We start from the raw sequence: 27,076 nt of genomic DNA on the forward strand, positions 1-27,076 counted from the left end.
GGAAAAAACCCCAACATAAACATCTCACGCCACTTTTTAATATCTGTCTGACACGATAAAACACAACCCAGGCCAGCCTGGGAGGGTCCTACCGTCGTTCCTGAGCACCAGGGGCGTGGGTGGCCCCAGCACCTTGGCGTTGGTCACGGTGTTGGTCACCACACAGGTGTAGTTGCCCACGTCCGAGGTCTCCACCTTGGCGATGTACAGGTTGCCGGTCTCCTGCGACACAAAGCGCCGGCTGTCCTGCTGCACAAAGCTGGGGTAGCCGTTCAAGATCCACGCATAGCTGAGCTCTGCAAGCACAGGGAGCAGCTGTGAGCAGGGACATGGGGACAGCGGGCAGGAACGAGCCCCAAGGCCACTGCTGCCACTATGCTTGTCACCTTTTAATCACCTCTGTGTTCCCCGATGACATTCCGGTCGTTACATTTTATTGTCTCTATTCTCTGATGCCATTTGGGTTTTTACCTTTTTACCTTCTCTATATTCTCTGATGCCATTTTGGTGTTTTACCTTCTCTATATTCTCTGATGCCATTTTGGTGTTTTACCTTCTCTATATTCTCTGATGCCATTTGGGTTTTTACCTTTTTGCCTTCTCTATATTCTCCAATGCCATTTTGGTTTTTACCTTTTTACCTTCTCTATATTCTCTGATGCCATTTTGGTTGTTACCTTTTCATTGTCTCTATATTCTCTGATACCATTTTGGTTTTACATCTTTTTACCTTCTCTATATTCTCTGATGCTGTTTTGTTTTTTAACCTTTTTATCTTCTCTATATTCTCTGATTCCATTTTGTTTTTTTACCTTTTTATCTTCTCTACATTGTCTGATGCTGATTTGGTTTTTCCCTTTTTGCCTTCTCTATATTCCCTGATGCTGTTTTGGTTTTAACTTTTTTTTTCTTTCCTATATTCTCTGATGCCATTTTGGTTTTAACTTTTTTATCTTTATATCCTCTCATTCCATTTAGGTTTTTACCTTTTTACCTTCTCTATATTCTCTCATGCCGATTTGGTTTTTTACTTTTTATCTTTCCTATATTCTCTGATACCATTTTGGTTTTAAACTTTTTATCTTTTCAATATTCTCTGATGCAAATTTGGTTTTTACCTTTTTATCTTCTCTATATTCTCTGATGCTGATTTGGTTTTTACCTTTTTTTTTTCTTTCCTATATTCTCTGTATTCTTTACATATTTATTTGTAGCTTTTTATTGAAGCTTAGCCTCAACGTTTTCCTAGGCAGAAAGACAAAACAAAATTCCAGGATCCCTATGCTGTCCTGGTTCTCCTTAGAAACCAAGGCTGAAAATGACTTTTTGAGACATATTTTTATAAACAGGGCCTGGATCTTGTCTGAGGGGGATGAATTTAGGAGGGACCAGAACTGAGGGGATTAATTCACTGGGAAATTCCTAATTGGGGTGTTCTTGTCAGATATGCTCATTTGCAGAATCAATAAAAAATGTACATAAATCATGATCAGGGTGCATCCTCAGCCTTTTCCACCTGACAAATTTGTGCACTTAAGGATCCTTACACAAAGGAGCCCCTTTTATCCCCCTGACTGTGTCTGGCTCATATTTTTAGGACCAGAGAAAAAGGCATCACTCCAAATGCAAATTTCCAGCTGTGACGCTTCCGAGCCCGCACAGGGATCTGATATTCCTGCTACTCCTTCAACTTCATCCAGAATAAACTGCATTTCACAGGAATCTCACCTTTTTGTCATGAGCATTCCAGCCTGCCCATGGCTTTGCTTTCATCCTCCCTAATTAATTTTTTTTCCCCCCTTAAAGCCAGTTGTGAGGAGGATCTGCCGAGTTGTGTTATCACCCACTGGATGCTTTATTCCTCGGGAATTTCTGACTCAGCAGAACACTGAACACTAAATTAAGCAGCTGTAATCTTCTCTGTGACTAATTAGACAGGGCTCTGTGTTTTATAAGGCGCCTCTGGAAGTTATTTGAGCCATAAAGAAGAAGTGAGAGCTGTTGCAGGGGCTGTGAGTGAGGTTAATGCAGCCTAACCCTGTTCTATCTGCCTGAGCCAAATGCCCAAACACACTCAGAGAGCCTGAAGTGGATACAAGGCTGCTGCAGTCTTCTAATTACACTAAAAATCATATTCTTATTTTAATACTCTAATGAGACGTGGCTGTAATTGACCTCAGCTACCATTAGGTACTTTGGAAAATATATTCTGCCCTCACATCCCACTGCTCCCAGCCAGAAGAGGCTGAATGAAGACTTTTGGCCTTTATTTATTTATTTGCAACAACAGGACTCAAAAACGCCTGCTTAGACTTTTAGCAAGAGATGATAATTCTGTTTATGAGGGAATAGCTAATCATCATATTTACACATGTGCATCTCATTAGAAGGAACCTCATGCTGATGTCAAGAGGATACTCAGAGCAAACAAGGTACCACTCCTCAGCCAGCTCATTATTTTCTGCAAGTAGTTAAGTTTGTTGGGTTTTTCTTTTTAAATTTACTCCCAGTGAACAGAAGCAGCCAGCACCAGGCAAATAAACATCCCTGCCCTGGGATGCACAGAGGTGTTGGAATTGGGGTGACTCTTTCACATACAAGGTTTGCTCCAGAGCCCCCCACTGAGCTCTGCAGTTCTGCACTGACTGTGGAAATGGTGAAATGACCACAGAAAAACAGGGGGGAGGGAATTTCTGGATCAATCCCTGTCTCTCCATCCTCCCCCAGGAGGTCTCCTGGCTATAATTACACCCCAGGAGCAGCTCCTGCTGTTCTCTGTGAGCCAGTATCACTTTAATTGCTAAAACCCCTCTAATTTCCAGGTTAAATATTTTCATTGTAGTCTGTGGTTCCGTGCTTGTGGGCTAATGATCCCTTTGGCTTAAGGAGTTCTCATCTCTCTGCTGGTGAGAGCCACTGAGAGCCCTTGTGCTGGCATTTTCAAGACTTTCCAACCCTGTAATCGTTGTAGGAGCTTTTCCAAGGCTCTGCCTCAGTGAAAAAGTCTGGGATAATTCTGTCAGTGGAGCTGGGGCCAGGCTGGGTAAGGAGGGCACAGGAGCCTGTGCAGGAGGAGGAGGAGGAGGAGTAGGGGGAGGTCTGATCAAAACCAGAAACAAATGGGTGAGCTGGGATCCCTCCAAAAAGGTGTAAGGAACTAAAGGAGACCCATCTCTAGAGGGCAAAACATCAAAACCTCCCCAAAGCCACCTTCAAACTCTGTTAATTTGTCTGCATAAACTGAGGAGCACATTAAAAATCTGAAGGTGCAGCTCTGCCTTCCCACCAATGCCAGAGAGATCCAGCTGCCCAAATGACACAGAATTGGATATCAGCAGTTCATTATTGCTATATAATATTTAAAGATCTTTAAAATAGATTGCTGTATAATATTTAAGGGTTGGAAACCCTGGGTAAGCAGGGCAAGAAGAAAAGGTCTGATCAAAGACAGAAATAAATGGGTGAGCTGGGATCCCTCCAAAATGAGGAACCCAGCACAGGGGGGACTAAAGACACCCATTTCTAGAGGGAAAAAAATTGAAATCTCCCCCAAAGCCACCTTGAAACTCTGTTAAACTCTGTTCAAATGAACTCTGTTAATTTGTCTGCATAAACTGAGGAGCACAATAAAGCTCTGAAGGTGCAGCTCTGCCTTCCCACCAATGCCAGGGAGATCCAGCTGCCCAAATGACACAGAACTGGATATTAGGAGCAGTCCATTATTGCTCTATAACATTTAAAACTGGCTAATTCTCTCTCTCTCCCCCTCTCTCAAACACCATGGGACTGATGGAATATCGAGCCCAGGGAGCAGCAGGAACTGGAGCATCCCTAAGTGCAGCTGCTTGTGTAGCAACATGTAAATAAATGCTCCCTCCAAGTGCCTTTGATTTCCTGAGAGAGGCTGGTGCAATATTTATGGCTCCTCCAGCCTGACAGGTTCCTTTTGATAAGGTCTCCCTCTCTAATTGCTCTGGAAGTGACAGGCAGCTCCCATCCCACGGGCAATTTGTAATTCCTGTGCAAGCAGACACTTCAAACCCAGCCTGATGGAGATGTTCCCAAAGTCACCAACACGGAGCCTTGGAGCACCAGGAGTGAGCAGCAAAGGCAGCCCGTGGTTTCCTGAGCACACATCAGGCTCTAATTCCTCGAGGTATTTATTACAAACGTCTCCTGTCTCATTTGGGGCCTTTTTTTCATGTGATTTTTGTCTATTTTCCCACGCTTTTCATCTCCCCTTTAAAGCAGATTCAAGCAGCTCTCTCAAACACAGAATATTCCTCAATTTCTGACCTGCATTTGCTGTTTTTAAAGGAAAGGAGAAGCTCCAAGAGCTGCAATCCCAGAGCAGCCACTGAGCACCTGCCTGCACAGACCCAGGACATGCTGGAATCTTATTTTTCTTCCTTTCCATTATCTACTCTATAGTGAAAGCTGCACAAAAATTCTGAGTAATTATTAACTGAAGCGTGTGATTTGCCAAAATATTTTTTGCTCGCCCATCTTGAGACATGCACATATTTTTCTTTGCCTTTAAGTAGAAGAAACTCTTCTTGATTTTTTTTTGTTTGAAGTCTCTTCCATAAAGTTAGGGCTGCCACTTAAAAAGGTCTCTGTGGCTATTATGGGAAAAGCTATTAAAATATCAAGATGATGGCAGCCATAAAGCTGAGTAGAAGAATGAAATTTTGGGATCAGTATTAACCAAAGAATGGGGGTCATTTATCACTTTTAATAAGAACAGTGTGGGTACAATTCACTATTATTTTTATAGGCTTTACTGAAAGTTACAGAGATTAATCCAATCTTTAATGATTGCTGTAATTCCTACATTATCACCTACTCTGTCACTCTCAAGCTGGACAGGTGGGAAGTGATTTTCAGTGTAAAGCAGAAGGTTTTCTGTAAATCATGATGCACAAAAATGTTTCATTACACACGGCAAAAGAAAAACATGAAATTAAAGAAATTATGAAAAATATGAAATTAATGAAATTATGAAATCCTCCCATTAAACCGTCCCAAGCAACCCAAACTGTGGCTGAAACATAAATTAATTTTGAGACATTCTGAAAGGACAGGTGAGCCTCATCCCCTGCTATGAACAATTTCAATCCAGGTGGAGTGAACACAGCTCTGAGTGTTTGGTTGGCACTTCCCTTGATCATGCACTTCTGTAAAATTTTAAAAAATTTGTTCAAAATTCAATTATTTTTTTGCAGAATGCACTTCTGTAAAATTATGGCTGTTTAAAAAAATATTATTCAAAATTCAATTATTTTTTGCAGAAAGCACTTTGTAAAATCATGGCTGTTTTTAATTTTTTTTTTTCAAAATGCATTTATTTTTTGCAGGATGGGAAGTGCTGAAGTTTTCCTGTCTATTTTACTCCCAGCCATTCCCAGCCAGCCAACAGCAACAGGGAAGTTTTTCCTGGACAGAATCTGTCCCTCAGCTATTGCAGAGCAGGTGCTGGACAGGAGGAGCTGAATTCAGCATTTTGCTTTCAGGTGATTTAGCACAGAAAAATTTCTTGGCTCTGGGTGTGTTCCTGTGCCAAACATTCCCCCCTGCTCTTTATTTTAATATATCCAAATGCAATAATAACATTTTGTTGTACAACCCCTAGCCATACCCATTTTTGCTGTATAAACTTCATAGAAAACTGATTTTTAGTGGATAATTTACAGACCTCTTGTTTTTTTTGCTTTGATTGCTTCCATTCCTTGTTGTTCAAACTGCTCATAAATGAAAGTTACAGCAAATTTGGGCAAGGCTAAAGCTGAACTGATTCTCTCATGAGTGTCCATTAGAGTATTAAAATAAGAATATAATTTTTAGTATAATTAGTGTTCCCTTAGAAAACTGCAGCAGTCCTGTGAGCCTGAGCTGTGTTCTCAACTTGCTTATTAAAATCTGCCAGCTGCTTGTAGGGGATATTCATAATTCCAATTTCACAATTCCAGATTTCACTGTGATTTGATTGAGCATCAACACCCCCAGAATGACAAAACGGGAGCAGGGAGGAAGGAGCTGAGTGCCACAAGACCCTGGCAGAGTGCCCTGGGGAAAAGGGAATTATCCAGGAATGACAAATCCCTGGCACAACACTCCATGGTCATGGCCCTACCCAGGCTCCTCTCCACACACACCACTCCTCTGCAATTCCTGACATTTTAACCATTTTTCTCTTTCACAGTTTTATTTTAATGTTAAAGCTACATGAATTATGCACTGCCCCCTTTTTTTTTTTTTTTTTTTTTTTTTTTGTGCCTACAGACTGTTCCATTGCCCTGCCAGCACCACTGGATCAATTTTTTATTTTCCAGTCTTAAATAATTGCAGAGCAATTTAAGGAAATCAGCCTGGACAAAAGTATCACCTGGTAATTCTCCCTTTGAGTCTGTCTGAGTTCTGCTGCCCAGCTACATCACACCCCAGCTCTGTGCCTCAAATGCAGGTTTTAATAAAGAGAGTGATAAATAATGAACAAGATTAATCTCAAGTTAATAAAACACGTTTGGATGAACCCTCAGCTATGCCAAAATCTGAGGACACAGTTACCCAGCAGCCAGGCAACAGAGAAATGTGCTGTCAGAAGTTTATAAGAACAAGAAAAAATGCCCAAATTACCCAATTTCTGTGTTAGATTCATTCTCACAGCAATTCTCAGTGCTGTGTTTGCCTCCCAGCCCCTCGACTGCCCACGTCTGGGTAATTAAAAGAGCAAGAAGTCTTCATTACCTGAAGCCTAATCAATACCCCCAGTATCTCCTGCATCTGCAGCTCGTGGATCTCTAAAGCAGTTTGCTGGCCTGGCTTATCTGTGTGAACACTGTGCCATGGGCAATCTGAACCCAAAAGGAGGAAAATCAACACAAATTTTTATCAGGGCTGAAGAGAAAACGTTGTGAGGTGAGGTCCTGCACTGGGGCATTGACTCCAGTTAAATAATTTCAACAAAAACTATTTCAACAGCATCTGCTGGGCACAGACCCTCCCATCTAGCACAGCCTGGCTGGTTTGGGGAGAAAATTGATGGTTTTCTGTCTGGAAAGCTTTTAAAACTCGTCTTACAGATATTTATAGCTCAGGAAAGAAAACTCACCCAGCAACCCAAGCTGTGTTTATCACTGATACCTCCTGAAGCAGGTTTGGTGTTCCCTGGAAATGGGGAGCCAGGATTGGATTTGATGCCACTTTCAAGCCCTTCTGGTTTAAAGTGAAGTTTTTGGAGTCAGGCTCAGCCCAGCAGTGCTCAGCTGGGTGTCACTCCCCCTTTCTAAGTTCATTTCAATGAGGAAATTCTGGTATTAAAAATGGGAATAATGGCTTAATATGGTCCAGAGAGTGGAATCAACATCTTTGCAAAGAAACACTCATCTTCACCTGGCAGCCAGAGATAACATGGAAACAGGAGAGATCAGCCAGAGGAAAACATCAAAAGGAGGCTGGGCTGAAGCTGCTAATTACTTATAAGCAATCATCAAAAGAGAATAAAAACACGGGAAGCTGGGCATGTGCACAAGTGATGCTTACACTGAATTTAAATTGTGCTCTGCATTTGTGCTGTGAGAGATTCAGTCACTGCTGATATTCTCCAGGCTTGTGTTACATAAAGTGCTCCACACATCACCTGAAGGAATGACTCACAGATTTAATCCATCAGTTTGTTTTCTGTTTAAAGTCAGAGAGAGTTAGCCTAAAAATCATTTTTTTGTGTGTGTGCTTGCTTCAGAAAAGCTAAAGGTCCCAGGGCTTGTTTTAAAACATATTTCAATGTGACCTAACTAATCCTTTAATACCAGCTTTCACTACCTTTGATCTGTAGTTGTAAGAGATTAGATCAAACCTCTTAAAGAAAAAAAAAAGTTGGTTGCAGAGGACTTTTCTTACTGCAATGAATTAAAATTATGATCAACTCCAAGGCTGAAATATCTGCCCAAACAGCCTGAGGGGGGTATGGCCTGTAGGGCACTTGCCTGTAGCACACAGGAAAAAAAAAAAACATTCTCCTAATTTATTTGATAGATAATCAGTGTTTAGATAAAGTGTTTTGATATCTACCAGCTGAAAACATCATCGTGGTTGCACATTCATTATATTTAAACACATCACGGTTGCACCTTTAGGCACTTCACGTGCATGAGGTGAGAGAAGATGCCCAAACCAAAACCCCCATTGATTTTTCAACAACAAAACATCATCCCCATGGCAATGGGGGCTCCCACAGCCAGGGCTGCTGCCTTGAACGGAGCAGAATGTGCACCAGGGATGTGGAACCCCAAACTGGATCCATCAGCGCTGTGTTTGTGTCATTCCTGCATCCCTGGCTGCTTGCAAGGGCTTTGCAGAGGCCAGCAGAGCTGGGTTTGGAGGGAAGGGGTTAGCAGAGCCTGGGAGCAGGGCTCTGATCTCTAATTGAGTTCATAAAGACATCACAAGGCGTTACAACTCCCCATAAACACCATTGACTGCGCTCTGCCAGACGACAGATTTCACTCATCTGCAGCCAAACCCTGCCCTACCCCCCTCTCCATCCCATTTCAGTCTTCATTTAGTGCTGACTGCAACCAAGCAGGGAATAAACCACACCACTGGCTCGCAGATGATTTCTTTTTAAAGATGTCACGAGCTGTCACCGATAAACAAAAAATCCATTAACGTCATGTTCCTTATTACTTCTCTGTTTCCAAGGTCGTTAGTGGAGGGCTGAGCCTCTTCCCTTGCAGTTACAGACCCCCAGAGCTCCTCCTGTGTCCATGGCACCCACCTGGGGCACAAAAAAGGGAATGCTGGGGGGTGCTGACTCTGCAGGTGACAAGGGACACGTGCCAGCTGAAAATCTGGGTCCAAACTCCCGTGGCCAATGTCAGTTCCTGACCGTGCCCCTGTTTCTTGCACCTCAAAATTCATCCCAGCTGAAATGAGGCAGATCACATTCACCACCTCAGGTGCTCAAATGAGTGGAAATCTATGATGAGCTTGGCATTTGTGCTGTGAGAAATATTTGTAATTTCATAAATCTCTCAATTACGAGAGCGCTGCGTGTTCCCTGTGCTGTCAGAAATATCAAACCAAAGCACTCCCAAATTAGAGGAGAATTTATCCTTATCCCTCATCCTCCAATATGTTGATAAACTTGTGCACAAACTGAATCAGCAGTTTTAGAGAAAGGATTATGTCAGATTAATTTTAATCTAATCCATTTCTATCTCCTGAGGAGCTTTTTACTTCTTGCTTTTAATAATTTAAACGGTGACTGTGGCAGAGCATAAAAAATAAATGATGGGAGATGCACTTTAAATGGAAGTTACCATTCTCAATCACTTTTTATTTAAATGAGAGTTTCATATGCCTGGTTTTAAGTTTAATGAACCCCATTTTTGCTGAACTGTAATAATCTCCATCACATGGAGCCAGACACAGATGAATTACAGAAACCCAGTGTGTGACTCACCTACTCCCTGTGATGGAGACAGACACCTGGAGGGAAATTTGGGCTGAATTTTGTGGGAATTTTTTTGGCAGAAATGCTGCCAGGCTGCTCAGATCCAGCTTTCAGGAGCAGGAGACAAACTGCAGGAGTTTTTTGGGAACTTTGGGAAGTTGTTTTCTGGATCTTGGCCTGAACTCAATCACTCAGAGGCTTTTTGAGCCCAACTGTTCATGCTCTGGAAAATATTTTGAGGACGTTGACACTTTGGACATGGGAATTTTCCTGCTGTCTTGGGGTCACTATTGAGAGAAAAAACTGCTGACAGATTCTGGTATTTTTGATGCTGCATCCTTTGCTCTCCTCATGGTCCCCTCCATGTCCCACACACATCCAGCACTCATCCTGCATCCACCTCCTGGGAATTCCTGCTGTGATTTCACCAGTTCCCATTCCAGGAAAGTCAGCTCTGGAGCCCCAGCCCATGGCAGCACCACCTTGCTGGGGCATTTTCCTGTTAGTTTGGGAGCTGAGCCTCTCCTGAGTCCTTCCCTGCATCCTCCAAGCAGAATTATCCATGGAAAACAAGGTCTAACACCTGCCCCACAACCCAGGGATGTTTGCAACACCTCCTGATGCTCCAGGTCTGCCAACACCGACCCAACACCACAGTCAAAACACATCAAATCCATCGCTGAGTGTCCCTAATAGAAAAATATTTCCCTGCCTCTTTTTCCTTTGCTTTTCCCAGCCCCAAGGCAGAGTTTCCCTGCTCACATTTTCCCTCCAGCCCCGGGAGTGATCCATGGCAGGCAGCTCGGTGACCCTGCAGCCTTCTGACAAATAGCTGAACCAACTTCCAACCCATCTTAGCAGATTTTTTGCTTGGTTTCCTGGAGAAATGGAACTTTTACAGCCATGGTGCCCACCCATGTGTGCGAGGCTCCTCTCTTAATTAGCTTCTCACTAATTGGAACCAAATCTGACCAAGCAGCAGAGGCTTCCCAAGACATTAAGGCAGGAGGGAAAGAGGAGAAGCCATCAATCCCTTAATAAGGAGTAACAGGGGTAGCTCAGCCCTTTGACAACCTGCCTGGCAAGGGTGAGCTGGGAATACAGGCTCTGTAAAATTCACATTTCTCAAAAGCACTGGGCATCCCACACTGAAAGAAACAGGAAAATAAAGGCTGAATGTTAAGGTTACTGCAGTGGAGTGGAGAAATTGAATAGTTCAGGATTCCTGCTGTGCTCCACTTGCTGATCATGGTATAAAAATGCCTGATAATTGCTTTTTTCCTCCCAGATTTGCTCCTCTTCCTCCCTGCACTGCGTGGTGGGGGCTGTACAAACACGAGGGAACATGAGACACGATTTTGTGAGATGGATTATTTACAAGACAAACCCCTCAAACCATTCATCCCACCAGAGGCCATCAGCCACCCTGAAAACCAAAATCTCCTCACTGTTCCCAGCTCATGAAGTGCCCATCATCCCTTTAGAAAAAAATAACAATAAAAGGAGAGAAAAAGTGATCTGACAAGTGAGCAGCCACTAATGATTTCTGTGCCCAGGAGTGGTTTCAGCAGCCCTGGAATCAGGAAAGTGCTTTCTGCAAACACCTCGGGTGTCCACACTTCACCACTGCCCGTGCTGCAGGAAAGGCTGAGATTGAGATGCAATCACAATTGCCATCTCCTCTGTCAAATGCTAAAATTTCGTTAGTTCTACTTGATTAAGCTGTGCAACAGAACTAAAAGTTTTCCTGGGTACCAGCAGGGAAAGAAAGGCAGGAGAGAATGAGAAAACCTGAATGCATCCAAGCTGTGAAAAGATTGGGAATAATTCTCTGTCAACAGCTCAGCTCACAGACACGGGTGTGTTTCCATCCATGGCTGTTTCCATCAGGAGTGATGGCATCAGATAGGAAAGAATGATGGGAACAACTGAGCTTTAATGGATCTCCTCCTCTCGGGGAAGATGGAATTTTCCAAGTGCAGTGAGAACGTGGGCACTGCACAGACAGAAAAGTGATTTTCCTTGAAATCCTGCCTTTGTTCACTCCAGGGCACACAGCTCCCAGATGCCCAGGAAGGTCAGAAAGGAGCAGAGGGACAAAGTGAGGAACTGGGGTTCAGAGAGAGGAATCACTGGGGAGATTCAGGTCCAGGCTCAGCAGGAACTTTGAGGCACATCCTGTAGGAACACCAGCGGGTTCCCACCTGCCTAGCTGAGCACTTTGCTATCTAAAAAAGCCACCAGCTGGTTTATTTGTAGCCCAGATAACTGAGCTAGGTTAGGAGTGAGAATAAATGTGCTCCAGCTGTGGTGAGTGAAGGACAGAGAGGTCTCAGAACAGGACACACCACCAGGGAATGCAAGGAGAACACGGAATTCAAATAATCAAGTAATTGAGAGATCATTTCCAGCAGCCCTCTGTGTACACTCAGCATTTCTCACAGCACTTGCAGAGCTCCATCTCCACGGGCTTTTCCCACGAGGGCTGGAAGGCAAATGTCATGAGAACGTGGTTATAGATCTTTCTAAAGATGAACCACGAGGAGCTCGCAGGGAGGGGGGGTGAGAGAAATCCTCAAGACAAGTTCATTTATCTTCCCAGAGGAGGGAGGGGAAGGATTTCCAGACCCGTTTGTTCTGCATGAGGAAGGGTGTGCTACCAGCCTGTCAAGTGGGAAATCCTTTCCAAAACTGTATTTTTTTTAGCTTCTGGACTCACAATGAAATGCCAGGGATGCTAAAAGGACTTTGAAAACTATAGTTGTTAAAATATTAACTAACCCTGCCCTGACTATCAAATAAATCTAATAAAAGTAGCAGCTAAATGTCTCAGCTCCCACAAAGTTAAATGAAGAGAACTATTTGGCACAAAAGAATATTTTATCTTAAAATCTGGAGCTAAAGTTAAAAGCACAGTGACCTCCAAATACTTCCCAGGCATATCCCCTTTAGAGCACAACTTAGATTAAGAGCCCTGAGAAACACAAGTGAGTGTTTGCTTTGGCTTTTGGAGCTTTTTGTTTGTTTGTTTCAATTAAGTTTATCTCAACAAGAAATGTATCCTGCCAAATTTGATTAACACCACCAAATAAAGCAAACAAGGAAAGGTGTTTCCCCCTGCAAAGATCCTCAGAAGGAAAACATTTCCACTAAGAGCTTAACTTAACACTACTGCACACTTTGAAAAGGTTTATGCTTTCTAAATGGCTTAAAAATGCAACAGAAAGAAACACACAGAAAAAACAAAGCCTGTTTTGGTGATATTTTTTCCTGTTTTGGCTCAAAATGTTCCAGATGGTTGAGGAAGGGGATTTTTCCCCTCTGCTCTTGTGGCAGTTCACTCTGAGGACTGCCCAAGGGCAGGGCTGGATGGGATTTTGGGAATTAGGAATTGTTCCCTGTCAGGGTGGGGAACCCTAGCACAGGGTGCCCAGAGCAGCTGTGGCTGCCCCTGGATCCCTGGCAGTGCCCAAGGCCAGGTTGGACATTGGGATTTGGGACAGTGGGAGGTGTCCCTGCCACGGCAGGGGTGGCACTGGGTGGTCCATTCCCACCCAAACCAGTCTGTGATTCAATGGCTGATCTCCCAGTATAAAGGAGAGCTTTGTGTTCTGGTATCCAAATTCCACAACTCATCCTGAGACAGGCTGAGGTACCTAAAAGTTTCAGCAAAAAAGTCACAGAAACTCTTTGATGTCTCTCCAATGTCCTTCTGTCACTCCATCACTGGGCACTGCCCAGTTCCTGCTGTGGCCAGGATGAGGCCCCTGGTGTTCTGCACCAAAACCAAAACCACTTTGAGCTCCACTCAGACTTTTAGGATTTGTGACTGTTTCCTCCTGTCCACTCAAACACCAGCAGCAGCTCATCCTGCTGGTACCCAGCCTCAGTGCCACGTTCAATATTTACTCTCCAATGAAATCTTCTGTGGAGTTTCAGGGTAGAATGGTTGACACAAGACCATTGTTGGGCTTTTGATTAAACAAGCTGCAGAAATAATGAGGGGACACCCTTCACACGCTGGGTAATTATCTCAGAAAAATCCTAACAACGAAGGCAGGTTTCTGCCAGCCCTTTAGGAACAAATGGAGAAGGAAGACAAGAAAGAATTGGAACTTGTAAGAGACAAAGGGGTCAGCAGTGTGGCAGGACTGGCCTGGGGGGTTTGGGATCCGCTGCTGCGAGCGCGGAAAACGCGGCGGAAGCAAATGTTTGATTTGAGCTTATTCCTCTTCCCAGCCCAGCAGATGAACATTTATTTTCCACATCTCCAGCACTCAGCATGCACTTCATCAGAGGAGGCCATCACATCATTATGCTGCTTAACAGAATGTACCAGCACAAGGCAGTGACCTGACAAACAGCGGCTCCCCGCCGCACGCAGCACACATTCCATTTCCATCCGGGCTCTGGGGGGGGGAGCTCACATCCAGGGCCTTCAATTTCCAGCTCATTTCCAACCCAAAAATTGGGACAACGCACTGCAATGCCCGAATTGTTCAGTGTGAGCTGTACACAGCCCATTTGTTGACGCTGAAAGGATTTGTTCATCATTTGGAGTCATTTTCGGGATGAATTTCCTGTAATGTTTGAACAGTAGGAAGCTCTTTATTGGGCATCATTAACAAGAAAAAATAAAAAGAAAGCCTCAACAACTAATGTATGTAGGCCAACATAACTTCACTTTTAGCTGACAGCTCCTCAAAAATGGATATTTCCAAGTGGCAAAGTATTGGAGTGAACCACAGCTGAAAGGTTAATGGTCTGGATGATGATCAGCATCTTTTTAATGAAGTCACAATTTTTAAGCCCAAGACAACCAGTAACACAATGGCTGTCAGGAAAGAATTCCCTTCTCATTTACTGGGTTTTTTTTTCCTCCCAAATCTCAGCACCTGGCCAGGATGTTTTTTTTTTCAAGCTTCTATTATTCCAGTAAATACCCTCATCAGCAAAGCAATGGCAATTCTCAGATTGAATAATTTTACTTTTTTAAATTATTTTTTTCAGATTTCATTTTCAATGCACATATGAAACTAAAGTAAAAAAAAAAAAAATATGGAAGTGTATTTTTCCCACAATTACTCCTATGTTTCAGCAGTGGTCATTAAAGCCATCAGGGACTTTTTGCAAAGATGATGAAGTTGGGTTCGCTGCCCTAATCAGATTCTAAAATAAGTAATTGCATTTTCTCCTCTTATTACCACTCGAACTTCCAAAGAGCTGGAATATTTTTCACTTTGAAGCTGAAGAGTTTTTTCCTTTGGCACCACAGTGTTAAACACTTGCAGTCATCCTACAGCTCTGCTTTGCCCTGGGGATTGGGCTGCCCAAGGAACAATTCCTGATGAGCAGCAGCTTCCCCTGACACCTGAAATTCCTCCTGAACCTCCCTGTGCCCAGAGCTGAGCTGGAGAAAGCTCTGGGGTTGTGCAGTGGCTGCTACAGACCCAAGGGCTTTGGGCACAGTTGGCTGATGGAAACGTGATGATCACTAAAAAGCATTAATTTGCAGTTGGGACGTTTTCAAAACTCATCTCATTTCTAACCTTGGGAGAAAGGAAAAGTAAAAGCAAATGTTGGCACAGAGCAGATTAATTCCTGCAGAACAAGTGCTCTGAATTAACCTGTTTTGAGTCTCCTGTAAATGCTTTGTGTGCAAGCCAGAAAACAACAAGCCCAGTGACACCAGCCCAGCTCAGGCTGTGCTAGTTCAGACTGGCTGTGATACAGAGCTGTGACAGTGTCACTGCACACTAATTGTGGCTCTGGCTACAATTAGGATAATTTTCTGGCTGCAGTCGAGCAGGTCATGGGGAAATTCCTCTTTCACCCAAATGATTGAGGGAAATTATTACCAGAAATGTTCTCACCTCCTGGTCATCACACCAGGCTCTGTCCCTTTTATTGAACCAAAGCTGGAAATAACACCAGCACCTTCTGGAAATTTAATTTTTTGTATCAGCAGTAAATAAACTCAGACCAAACCTTCTCCTGAGCCACCTGAACAACCATTCCCTTCTCCCTGCTCACACCCCCACCAGCTGCTCCATCTCCACACCAGGAGGAGATTCCTTATGGCAACACAGGGAACTCAGCCACCACAGAGCAGGGCTTTGCTGAGGGGCCAGAGGTGCACAATTCCTGCAGCCCTGTGCCCCTCTGGAGCTCCAGCCTTGGAGAATGGGAGGCAGCACTGCTGGCCAGGGGTGTCCCCAGGAATGGGCAGTGCTGGGGGGTCCCAGACAAAGCCCCAGACAAAGCCCCTGGGCAGCTCTGCCAGCTGAGAGCCTCAATAAGCTCAGCCTAACAGCACATGGTCCACCAGGCAATTCCCATCCAGCTGATGAGGCTGGACAGAGCTCAGAGCAGGATTGCAAATCTCTTTAAAAAGGGACTCAGACGTGTGGAAGATGTTCCTGGTTCTGGTGGAGCCAGCAGCCCCCACGGAGGACCCAGCTGCAGTGGGACACACCAAGGGCATCCAGCAGGAATTCTGACACAGCCACCCCCTCCCCAACACATTTCAAACAGAACAGTGCAACACACACGCCCGAGAAGCCACAAGTTGGCACATTTTAAAGTAAATTCGTGCTGAACTGGAAGAATTGCTTGGTATTTTCTAAACATTCATAGCACCCTCTTTGAATCAAACAGCACCCTGCGAGATCTGGGCATACCCAGAGTACCCAGGACACAAAAAATAGTGCCAGTAGTGTTTGGAAAAGAGAAAATAATGAAAGGATGATGCACAAAAGTGGCTCAGTCAGCAAGCTTCAACTTTTTAGCAGGAGCCACACCCAGGCCACAAAACAGAAAGGCTGCACAAGAAGATCTTGGCCACGTCTTCAGGATATGAAGACACTGCTTTAGTTGCTGAAGTTTACACTCAGATTAACAAAGTGGAATTCTCTGCACTTAATTCCCCAGTCACGACCCCTCTGCCAGGGGGTCACAACCCTCTCCTTGCTTCAAACTGCCTGGAATTCCTGAGAATTCTCTTCCCTGAGAATGGAACCCCCCCCAGTTTGCTGGCAGGCACTGAAACCAAGAGAAGGGAATCTCTCTTTACCTCCAGAGTGGGGCGGGGGCCCACAGAGCAGCACCATGCCCTGGCCCTGGCGCACCGACACCGTGCTCCTCGTCCTGGTCTTGAAGTTCTCAAGGTCTGCCAGGAGAGAAGGAAAAGGTTAGAGGGTGGCTCTGAGGTTTTAGGCAAACCTCTGGGTGCCTCTAGGGCACCCACACTGTCGGGTTTATTCTCCTCTTGTGTCAAAAGCCAAGCAAAGTTAATAGTTGCTATAAAGTTATTTGTTGCAAGAAGCACATCGGTCTCAAAGGCAAAAACAAAGCAAAGCAATGGCAAAACTGCAGTGGCAAAATGCAATGGCAAAATGCAATGGCAAAATGCACATGGCATAGAGCCCCAGCTCTCCCCAGTGCATGTTCTTTTATAGAAACTTTCCAACTAGCTAAGACACAAACTCAGACCATTACTTCTTAACCCATTAGAATTCTGGTTTCTTAGCATGCCAGGCTGTGTATAAACTATGTACATGGTCTATCTTGTTCTAACTGAAAAATGTCAGCAATATTCTGAACTCTAACTCTATTATGTCTGAAGCTGGGTTCTTGGAGCCTCTAAGGAAACACCAGTATGTTTTTCAACCTTCACTAGAACATGTACTACTTCTCAGGCATCTAAGACCTTTTACTCACTAAAAGCACTTAAAACTTATTCCATTTACTTACTTATTCACTCCATCTATTCACTTACTCATTCCATTCAAAGGCTTTAACTCAATGCCTGCACTCTGCTTTCTCTCTGAAGAAATCAGAGAGACTCCTGACTGACTGACTCCAACAGGTGGCCAAAGGCTTCTCCTCATGGGGAGCACGAAAGGAAAATGATGAAATAAATCAAATATCAGCTTGGAGGGTGGGATGTGAGGCAGCAGGAGGCTGAGGAGCATCAACAGAAAGACCTGGAAATGCTGGGCAAGGGAGAAGCTGCTGATTTACCCACAGCAGCAGACACAGCTGGAGAAAACCCCAGCACCTGTAAGGCTGGGGGAGGTTTGTTGAATGAATTTAGGAAGGATTACTGCCTCAAATCAGCAATCCCATCCCAAGCCAGGCTGGTTCCCCCCTGGAGCCTCGCTGCTGATGCTCCCAGCCCAGCTGTGGAGACCCTTCCTTCCCCACAAGGAAACCTCTTGCACCAGCTGCTTGTTAAGCCACAGGGCGCTTTAATTAAATTAAATTAAATTCCTCCTCCCACCTCTCTTTTTTCCCCTCTCCTCAGGGCCCATGCACTGCAGAAATACAAAAACTCCCTCTGCTCCCCTTGCACACTGAATTCAAGAGATTTGCACTGAAGTGAGGAGGTGACTCTGAGCTCAGCAGTGGCACCAGGATTGTCACCAGCAGCTGCTTTGTGGGAGCACCAAGACATGGAATCACTTTGGCAGCCTCTGATCTTTAACAATTTCCTGCATTTCGATTTTCGAGTTTTTTTTCCCCTTGTTTCCAGTGTTGCTGAGCCCGGGTTTGGCAATTACAAACCTGTTGTCAGTGCAGTTGGGAACCAGAGAAAACACAGAGGTGATAAATATTTATCAGCAGGAACTGCTAGGAACCTCATTATAAGGTTACAAGGATGGAAAACCGAGCCTTGATTTTTATCCTCTCTTAACAATGTTTTCTGCACACATACTTAAAAAATTTAAATTAATAAAATCCCAAGTTGTCACTGCTTCATTTCCCCCTTCAGGAAAGAAAACTTTATGGGCCTTTCTCTCTTCCTTTTCTGGTTTACGACAAAAAGAAAACAGAAAAAAAAAACCCCAAACAATTCAAGAGATATAATTTTTCATTCCCAAATTCTATAAAATTTACAAGATTTTATTTATTAATTTTTTTTTATTTTATTTTACAGGAACCACTGTAACATTTCTCTGGCCACCTGCCAGTGCCCAGATTTTTATCCATTTTGACTGCACATGGGCACAAGGCTGGGTGCCATCCTCTCTGAGGACAGCTGCAGGAGGAGTAACAGCCTAAAGCCCAAATAACTCCTGCAGCAATAAATGTGCTATTTTTCACATCAGTACTGACAAGAAAAGGATTGCTACCAGGAAAAGCAGACTCTGCTTGGATGAACATCTAAGAAAAGCTGCAAGAATGGTCAAAATCAGCAAATAAAGCAGAGCATTCATCACCAGTGCTTGTAGTGCAAAGCATCAGGAGGTGGCTCTGAAAAGCCTCATGCAAGCTTCAAATCTGGCTCTGAGTAAAATAACAAGATTAAGATAATTATAAGAAAGGCTAATGCCTCATCCAAGCCATCAGGATGATTGTGCCTGTGCTTTCTGAAGGCCACAGATTTATTTTACACCACCTAAATTGGAATGAATAATAATAATATAATGAAGATTTTATTGGTGGGGAGCTTCATTCGGGATCCACCTTGCAATCTTTGAATTGCAGAGTGGGTGGTTCAGCTTTGTGGTGACAACACCATCAAGTTCCACTTCAGTTTGTCCTCAAACCTAAAAACCCTGGGTAGCAGAGGAGGATTTTTGTTTTTATTTGCCCATAAAACAAACCCCCAAACCCATCAGATTTAAAAGGAAAAAAATGAGGTAGAAAATATGAACACTTGCAATTCCAGAGATCAATGTGCTGCCAACAATTCTCACACTACCAAACCAAGGACTCCAAAGAGCACAGAAAAATCTTGTGTGAGCTCCAGGAACCCCAGCACCAGAGAAGGATTAGTAATTAGCAATTAGGAACGATTTCAAGAGGAGAATACAACAGGGGGGTGTCATAGGAATGCAGAGAGGTAACTGTGAGTAGCAGCTACTCACACCTTATTTAATGAATGAGTTAAGGTGCCTTTTAAACACTTTGTGGACAGTATCGATTCTAAATCAAGCTGAACAGACCCACAGAAGCAGAAAGTTGCATGTATTATTTAATTTCAGCTGGATGTATTTAAAAGCAGCTGCATGACTTTGGGAAAAGTCACTTCAGCTCTCGGTGACAAAGTTTGCACATCTCTGAGGACAAGTATTCAGCTGTGTCCCTCAGAAGAGTTTTAATTAGCTAATATTTGCACAGAACCTTGACATCTGCTTCTGAAATGCACTGGAGTGCAATGCACACACCAACACCCAGCCCTTAATGGGGACTGCAATGGCTTGGCTGCAATAATGAGATTTTTTTCCTGTCGCCCCCATTAAAACTCTGCCTTAATGTTCGGTGCCACAGCTTCAGCAGGTCCTGGGAAAGTGATGCCAGGCTGACACAGATCCCCAAAAATGCCCCAAAGCCCAGCAGCAGCTGTCAGCCCAGCAGCTCCTCACTTTGGGCAGGGTATTATTGTATGGAATGAGCTGTGATGGGGTTTAATAAAAGCTTAAACAACCTGAAATGATCCACAGCCCCTGGAGACTGGGTGGTTTGTCTCAGTAAATGGCATTTGGAAACTTTAATCAAGCTCATATGGCTTTGCACAGTAACAATTACCCAAGTTGTCCAGAGTAATGAAAAATTTCCCCAAATTTTCTCTGCAAAAATCAGTCTTTAGAGCAAAGAAGACTCAATTATAAGCAAAACAAAAGGAGCTGCAGCCTTTTCTCCTTTCTTAGGACCTGCTTGGGTTTGAGCTTTATGAAATGTGGTCATTCTTTTTCTGAGTGACTCCCAGGCAAGCAAAGTTTTCAAGAAATATTTTCCATATGGCATCACAGGATGGGCAAACAAACAAGGTCACATCAGCTCCTGCTGGGCTGGGGGGGGTTCAGTGCAAAATTTGGCCTCAGATTTCTGTGTTTACAGCCCTCATCACTCCCAGCTCCACTGATTGTCCCATGGTGAGACCTGTGCCCCAGCAGAGCAGCTGTGAGCCCCTGGGTCCCATTGCTGGCTGCAACAATACCAGAAATAATGGAAATACCAGAAATAATGGAAATAAAGAACAGAAATCCTGAACTCAGCATGCCCTGGGAACCAGGCTGGAACACCAAGACTTCCCTCAGGAGCCTGCCAGGCTCAGGGCACTGGGGACATGACAGACATCCCTATTTTTTGTGAAAGCTGAGCTCTGTTTTGCTGGCTTTGTTTGCCTGAGGAGCATTTCCATGCTTTGCTTTGATTTTTTTTTTTTTTTTTTTCCACACGTGCCTATTTTTAGAACACAAAACGCTTGGTAATTACACCAGTGCTGCAATTAGGAGAGACCCCTCTGTGCAGGAGCTATTAAAAACCACCCAAAAAATATGACAGAAAATGAGATGAGGAGTCAAAGATGCAAATTGGTGGTGGCAGGTGTCTGCATGTCCTTTAGAAAGGCAATTTCTGTGACTGTATCATGTGGGAGGCAGCTCTGCTGTGCAGAGCCTTGACTGACATGCTGTCAAAAACTCACATTTAGTGAGCCCTTTGTCATTACAGTTCAGAGGTTTTTTTTTTTTTCTTTTTTTCTCCTAATGATTAGAAAAGCAGTGTCAGTGCTGTTTTCACCTATTACTCCTGTTTAACTGGTATGAAACGATTTCTGCTTTTCCTACATTCCAACAAAAATGTACACACATCAATCACTGCTTTATACACCAGTGGGTTTTAATTGCCAAAGAAAACCACGGCTAATAGGCTTGGAAAAATAAAAATGTTAGTGGATTTTACTTAAAAAACCTTTCCCTGGAGAGTTTTGAGAAGCAAATTTGATAACACATCGTTGACATCACTCAACTGAGTTGATGTTAACAGCAAGGAGCCTCCAGAGCACAGGAGCTGCATCCTTAGGGATCATTATTCCTACAAAAATGAGATATCCAGTGAGCCTGGACAGAGGGAACAGCACAGGGAGGGAGAAGGGTGGGTGATACCCACAGATCTGTGCATCCAGCTGGGAATTACTGGGAATTAGCACTGCCCTAATGCTATTGCTACTGCATTAAAAATAAGCTTTGGGTTAGGACACTGCCACTTCACTTAGATGAGGAGCAAATCCTTGGATCAGCTCTTCAGGAGTTCTTCCAACCAGCTTGTGTTTTATGGGGGGTTGTGGTTGGTATTTCACCCTCGAGATTTGGTTGTACTCCGAGCACAGGAAAATAGAATGGTTAAAAATCAATCTGGTAATTTAGGAACTGATACATTAGAAACACATTCACTGGCAATTTGGGGTATTCTGGAGTGGACAAAACACCACCTTTACTAATATTAAATGAACTTTAAAGCACCCACACAATAGGAAATAATGATCTAGGTAAGGTGAAATTACCTTTTTTATATGTGAAGTGCCCAATCCCCTTGGGTACTCAGACAAAGCCAAGACACCCAAAGCCAATTTTTAAGCATGACTTAAAGAGATTTACAGATTATAATGGGCTTTGCCTTCTCAAACTCCTTCTATAATTTTAAAATAATCCCAGCAATCTCAAATTTAGGGTGATGTTTAAGGTCATATCCAAGTCCTTCAATTGAAGACAATGAGATTATTCCTTTTATTAAAGAGCACATGACTCATCCCAGTGGAATCTGATTAAGCTGGCAATGACATCTCCAACAACAAAAAACCCAACAAAACTGATGGAAGGGTTGGTCAAATCCTCCTGGTTCAGACTGAGCAAAGAATCTCCTCCTCAGGGATATTTGGATGCCCTCTCCCAAATTATTCTCATCATGTCTGCACAACTCTCCACATCCAACAGATCTCAGGTTCATGTCCTGGACAAAACTCAGAGCTGGTGGACAGGGGAGGCATGGGATGATAATCCCACTCCACTGGCTACAAACTGTGAGAATTTAAAAATCACATGGAGGGAGGAAGGCTGGAAGCTCCTGACTGGCACCCACGACAGCCAAGATTTTCCTGCTGGTGTTCATGGCCCCACCACCCCCAAACTCTGTCTCTAGAAAACTGCACCTGATTTTCAGAGCTGCCTTCTCTGCCATCCCTTGCACCAACACACACACACAGAGATGAATTTCTTCAGGCTGTGTCCTTGCTGCTGTGGCAGGACCACACAGAGAGCTCTGTGGGCTGGAATAAAACCCCTTTGATACAGAGCTTAATAGAATTTTAGTTTAAGAGCTGGTGTTCTAATGAATAATTTCGAGAGTCACTGATTTGAGAAATAGTTTACAAGTCTGGGGATGAAAGCTTTCTCGTTTGACCTTTAGAGCAGAAATTTCACTGGGATTTCTACTTTGCTGAGGAGAAAAGAAAGGAAAAAGAAGTTTTAGAGGTAAATATCTTGGCATTCCCCCCACCCCTATCCCTGCTGGAAAATATTATTCCTTGGATTTTATTAGTGAGGGCAGTAACAAGGCACTGCCTGGGCAACTTTAGCACTCACACCTCTGATCTCTCCATCACCTTGGGCATCTCTATCTGAGTTCTCAGCATCCAAAACTGTTTGGATTTTCCCAAATCTTTCTGACCCCTATATGTTAAATCCAGACTGATTTCTGAGCCCAATGGCTGAAATTCCCCTCCCTGGGGTTGGATCCTTCCTTCCCAACAGGTTTTAATGCAACCCCAGGGCTTTCCTACCTTCCTTCACCCTCTGCCCTCCCAGGGAAACAGGAGCTCTTACAAATCCCTGCCAGGCACCCATTTTTCTTTTCCAAAATCAAACCACTCTTCTCTATGATATTATGGAAAAAAAAAAAATCCTCCTTGTCTTCATGTTCCACTTCATAAAAACTGCCTGTTTGCCTTCTTTCGACAGGAAATATTTCAAACATTTATTTTGAAGCAGCTCCTCTGCTTGAGACAAAATGCTGAGGACTCTGAAAATTTTATTACTTTAATCTCGAAAATCTGGGCAGACATTTCCCCTTGGGTTGGCTCGAATGGGGTTGTTTCACTCCCAGAAGTTTTTTATCTTTCCCTTGATGAAAAAAAAAAAAAAAAGAAAAAAAAAAAGAAAAAGAAAAAGAAAAAAGCTCTGTTTGCACTTTTTGGCAGCACAGATGACTTTGCAGTGGGCAGGGAGCAGAAATTCCACAGGCACAGGAGGGACACAGAATTCATCCAAGTCCATCCAGTCCCAGGGCAGGGACACCTTCCATTGTCCCAGCTGCTCCAAACCCCAACCTGACCTTGGGCATTTCCAGGGATCCAGGGGCAGCCACAGATTTTCTGGATAACATCACCCAAGAAATTTCAAATTTTCAAAGGAAAATTTCCCTTTGCTTGATAAAAACCCCAAGCAAACCCCATCCCTCAGAGACCCTGATCCCCAGAGGTGTCTGCAGGTTCAGCCTCCCTGTGGAAATGCACATTTTGGGGCTCAGCAGCATCTCAGAGTGCTGATATTTCTCCATTCTGGTCCTCTCTCAGGCCTAATGAATAATGAAATGCCAATCAAGTTTGCTGCAGACAGGGAAACCAACACAGGACAATTCTCCACCAACACATTTAAAGCTCCTCCATCCTCCACATGCCAATGCTGACTCCTGGCTCTGCTTTCCAGAGGGAAAACAGCAAAGAAAAATCAAAATGAAGACAAAGCAGGCACTGGGATAAAGTTGTTCTGCTCTTGCATCCCATCAATAAAAACCAGGAATTTTCCTGCAGAATCCACCTCTGGCCTTTGCCAAGTCCGTGCTGGCTCCTGCAAATGCTATTTCCACCCATTTAGAGAAAATACTGATTTGCACTGATACAGAACCCCTGATCTGAGGATCAGAATTCTCTCTTCAGCTGGGTCAAGAGCATTATTGCATTCACTGAGCAGGAGGTTTAGAGGCAGAAGGGGAGGTGTCACAAGAAATTTCCTAATAACAGAGCAAATACCACAAACCATGAAAACTGATTAGAAAATGCCATGAAAACATAACCCTAGAGCTCTGCAGATGTTTATACTCTAAAATCAGATTTTACAAGATGTTTGGGGGTTCATTTTTTTAAAAAAACCCACCTACATAATACTTAATTTTTTTAATATCTAGGGGCTTTATTCTTAAAAACTAATCTGCCTTTTGAGTGTATATATATATTTTTCATATTAAAGGCAAAATGAATAAATATGAAGAGAGATGAGGGGAAATGCCAAGCCTGTGCTTTGCTTTTCCCTGATTTTCTAAAGCAGGAGAGGAGCTGTGACCCTCAGCTGGCTCCAACACCTCCCTGCCCTCCCCAGAGCTCCTTCCAGACAGAAACCAAAATAATTTCCCAAATAACTGCAGGCTTAGGAGATTCCCAGCTTTAGGACAACGTGCACTGATAATTTCCAAGTGCTTTAAGTAATAATGGATTCAGTTTATTTATAACCCTGAGGTGGGGGGGAACAAAGCAGGTAAAAATCCTCCATTTCTGCTCTGACTTAAGGGTCCTTCTATCCCAGATGAAAGTAAAGTAGGTTATAGATCCATCCTCTGCTGTAAACTCCCTCTTGGTCCTATTCATCAAAAAAAAAAAAAAGAAAAAAAAAAGAAAAAAAAGGAAAAGAAAGGGAAAAAAGAGGAGCTTACGTGAGGCTTAGCCTAGTTTTCCACCCATCAGAGACTGTGGGGAAGGAGCAGAGGTTGGGAGCTCATCTCTCACACTGATGTGCCCTGTGCAGGGCTCAGCCAGGATTTCAGCAAAGAGAAACGCTGGGATGTGAGAACAAATGGGAAAATGCAAATAATTGTGCTCATTCCTGAGAGAAAATCACACAACCCCAGTCCTGGGGGGACAGGCAGGGGCTGGTTTTGGGTAAAGCAGCAGGGCTGGGGTTGAGATAAATGGAATTTTTCCTTGAAAAGGCACTGGAGGAGGAATCAGGGATTTGACACTTGGCAGGAAACTACAGAATTTAAAGGTTTTTAAACAAAATTTAAAGGTTTGTGTCTGTGCAGAACTGGGGACACCCCAACTATGCTGTGCCCTGCTCTCACAACCTGGCAGCTCCAGGAAAACTGGGATGGCACATCCCAGGGAAAACCTGGGCAAACAGGGTCTCTGCAGGGGCAGAACTGCACAGCCCAGCTCCAAAATGCTGTTTATTTGCAGGGTTTCAGGTCACAACCAAACCCTTCAAATGGCCTGGATGCACAGAGACTGAGATTCTGGGGGGTGCAGGGGAAATTGGGTCATATCAGGAAAATCGATTTCTGAAGATGTAAGAAATGCTAAGAAAATGCAATGGTTTAAAGCAGATTTGTGGGCCCTGGTCTAAGGAAGCTGCAGTGGCTGGCTGGGAGTGTTAGCTCTGAATTGTGCCCGTGTGTGGGAAGAAGTGCTGATGAAAATGCCAGGAAAAAGGGAATGAAACCGTGGGAAAAGCTGGGGATTTTAAATCCAGGTTCTGAAAAAATCCACAAGGGGTATCTGGGTGAGAAATAGCTGAGTGGGATATTTCAATATTGGGGTGCAAGGCAGTTTTGGAGCCCAGGGATGCAGGTGCTGCAGTGGGGAATGAGGGCAGGCATTATCTGAGTGCAGATCCTACCCAGAACCTGCAAATTCCCACCCCCTGTACTCCACAGGGATCTTCCCCTCCACAGGAAAACTCCAGAGTGAGGAAGGAGCCAGGAAAATGTGCAGGGCTGGGTTTCTGCTCCTCACGATTAAAACTTTGGAGGAATCAACCTCCCAAAAGGAGGATGAGCACAGCCAGGCACATCAACCATCCCACTGACTCCCAAAAAACCTGCCCTGAATCCTGAATTTCCAGCTCAAACCTGTCCTGGTTCCTGCATTTCCAGCCCAAACTCCTGGATCCTGAATTTCCAGCCCAAATCTGTCCTGGTTCCTGCATTTTCAGCCCAAACCCTCTGGATCCTGAATTTCCAGCCAAAATCCTCTGGATCCTGCATTTCTACCCCAAACCTGCCCTGGATCCTGAATTTCCAGCCCAAATCTGTCCTGGTTCCTGCATTTCCACCCCAAACCCTCTGGGCTCCTGCATTTCCAGCCCAAACCCCTGGCTCCTGAATTTCCACCCCAAACCCTCTGGCTCCTGCATTTGCAGAAGGTTTAAACCACATCATCTCTTATCAACCCCCAGATTTTAGTGATCCCTGTGGAAATTCTTCCATTTGGGTGCTGAGCACACGGATCAACCCCTGGGATTGTGGATTTGTTTGTTTGGAATTCAGTAGATCTCTCCCCCCTAGATGTTTTCATTACTAATTTTTTTTTTTTTTGAAAGAGTCACTTCCTTGCCAATTTAGTCACCAAAAGATAAAAAGAATGCACTTGAGGGCAATGAGGGTTCACCAGTAAAGACTTTCAGCAGCCATTACAATGTGTTCCTTAGCAACTAACAGTGAAAATTATGGGATTTACTCCTGTAAAAGATATAACAGCAAACATTCCAGTGATGGGAATATTGAAAAAAAAACCCTTTTCAGTAGGATGTTGGGAGTAATTTTCTCTTTCTACCACCACAGTGCAATTATTTTGGGATGGTAGGTCAAAGCCCCAAAGGATTCTCATTGCAACCACATTATTACTGGATTTTCTGCCACTCTTTGCACTGTGCAGTGCTGGGCCCTGGCTGCTGGCTCATGTTGAACAATTATTTTTGAAAATAAAACCAAAACAAACCCCTTCTATAAAATGAATTCTTTTAATAAAGTGCGTGTGGGGAACAGTTTTTAGAAACAACAGAGTGA

The 27,076-nt window shown here is 43.9% G+C and overlaps 1 protein-coding gene across 3 annotated transcripts in view; it reads right to left on the reverse strand.

Moving 5' to 3' along the window:
• The window catches only part of LOC106850350 (contactin-4), a 271,490-nt gene that overhangs the window by 67,491 nt on the left and 176,923 nt on the right, over window positions 1-27,076 (reverse strand). For all 3 annotated transcript variants that reach the window (XM_088171240.1, XM_088171241.1, XM_088171239.1), the window contains exons 6-7: window positions 16,527-16,622; window positions 93-296 (exon numbers count right to left, since the gene is read on the reverse strand). In XM_088171240.1, the coding sequence (XP_088027366.1) occupies window positions 93-296; window positions 16,527-16,622 (300 nt within the window). The remainder of the gene's footprint in view (window positions 1-92; window positions 297-16,526; window positions 16,623-27,076) is intronic.

This window comes from Sturnus vulgaris, chromosome 11 (assembly GCF_052056855.1).
Source record: "Sturnus vulgaris isolate bStuVul1 chromosome 11, bStuVul1.hap1, whole genome shotgun sequence".
Classification (NCBI taxonomy): Eukaryota; Metazoa; Chordata; class Aves; order Passeriformes; family Sturnidae; genus Sturnus; species Sturnus vulgaris.